A 1,813-nucleotide genomic window follows, 5' to 3' on the forward strand; every position below is an offset into this window, starting at 1 on the left:
AATCCATGATTTTTTTATAGATAGAGAATTTGTAGTGATCTAATGCAATACCCAACTGTAAAAACTACTTAGATCAAAATTAATGAACAAACCACAAGAAGCAAGGACATTCTGAAATTTGTTTACAATTTTCATTCAAATTCCACAACTGACAAAAAAAACTAATTTATTCACCGGTAGCAAGATCAAGGACATCCCTCTACCACAACAGTACAATTTATTTGCGGATTACAAGAAATTTCCTTTCTAGAATCCTTTTCATGAAACAAACCCAAGTGAATTTTACATCTACCACTTCGTCTCCTTAAATATAGGCACTCACAAAGACAAATACTAAATGAAAGCAAATGCCATAATAAATAAATACTAGAAAGAATGACAAAACTCTAGAGAGTTGCCATGTCTAAGAAAGTGGTGGGCAAGTAAATCCAGCAGGGGGGGTGAGGCCACACTGAACAAAGAGCTCAAGAGCGATGGGAAGGATGATGTTCAGGTTCAGAAGCTTAACCCTAATAGTTGTGCACAAACACAGGGCTGCCTCAATTGCCAAAACACCTTGCAAAACAGGGCAGCAAGTATTGACAGCAGGATCTCCAATGGTAGCATTTACCAGCCCTCCCAGCACATCCACACAGGCTCCTAATTTCAGTGCATTAAGTGGACAGCTTGATGAATTCCCCCCACTTGATGAACCTGGCGGCGGGGGAGGAGAAGGAGAAGATGAAGATGAAGGAGGTGGAGGGGGATGCCATGCTTCCACCAGAGAAGCCATGCTCATTGCTAAACAAATCAGACTTATTACAACAATTACTGCACCTTTTCTCATCTTCACCCTTTCTTAATGATCTCCAAAGAAAAAAGAAATGCGAATGAGAACACAAAAGAACTAATGCAACTTTAGCCTTGTAGAAGGAGGTCACTCGGTGGGATTTTATAGCCTCTGTGGTGTTACATTTCAGTTATGAAGCTTTGCTCACCCGTGAGCAATTCCAAAACGTCAAGTGTATAGGTGATACAATAATTCGCCACCCTGTACTATTGTGTTTAATATAAGCTTGTGGGCCTGAGAATCCAAGATAAAGTCAAATAATCTCCATATGCCCGTCTGCAAATTAGAATCCTTTGTGCAGTGGGGGCATCCCTTCTACCAACCATCATTATAAAACACTTTGCAAGTGGAACAACGAATTGTTGGAACTGGTCATAGTGAAGATAATGATTTCAATACGTCTTAAATAAATATCGCTTGCATAACAGGACAATAGAAAAGGCTTAAAAGCCTTCTGGATTGAAGATATATATGTATTATTTTGTGCACTCTAGTATACCATCTAGAATTACAGCTCGATCTCACGGCGTGATTTACGGGCTTCTAAGAATATTATATTTATGAAAATATAAAAAATGTCTTAACATGACAAAAAATCTATGGTGGCGGTTGCCACAAGTTTTGGTTACATGCTGTGCAGGAGAAAAGACTAGAATATGCTCTTTTAGTAAAGGTATTTTGTTTTTTTTGGCGAATTTTGGGCTTTTTAACTTGCCTCAAGTTAAGGGAGGTCACAAGGGGAACCTTCTACTCAATCAACATATTCAATTAATAATCGACTTATTCAACTCAAATTTATTTAGAAGTCATAATGGAAGTTCAAGAATCTTGTAAAATTGAACATGGATCTTCATCTTGAGAGCCATATGCAAGGCCATTGACAATTTTTAACATATTTATATAATAATATTACTTGAATTTTTAATAGAATTTTATTTTAATTTATTTTCAATTTAAACATGAAGTTAATTTTAATTGGTTTTT

At 36.6% G+C, this 1,813-nt stretch overlaps 1 protein-coding gene across 1 annotated transcript; it reads right to left on the bottom strand.

Annotated features, from left to right (window-relative positions):
- Window positions 1-403: 403 nt before the first annotated feature.
- LOC131043971 (36.4 kDa proline-rich protein-like) lies at window positions 404-772 on the bottom strand. The gene has a single exon (XM_057977232.1). It carries the CDS (start codon window positions 770-772, stop codon window positions 404-406), a length of 369 nt encoding a protein of 122 aa, XP_057833215.1.
- Between the last annotated feature and the right edge of the window lie 1,041 nt (window positions 773-1,813).

The sequence above is a fragment of the Cryptomeria japonica genome, chromosome 5 (genome assembly GCF_030272615.1).
Source record: "Cryptomeria japonica chromosome 5, Sugi_1.0, whole genome shotgun sequence".
NCBI lineage: Eukaryota > Viridiplantae > Streptophyta > Pinopsida > Cupressales > Cupressaceae > Cryptomeria > Cryptomeria japonica.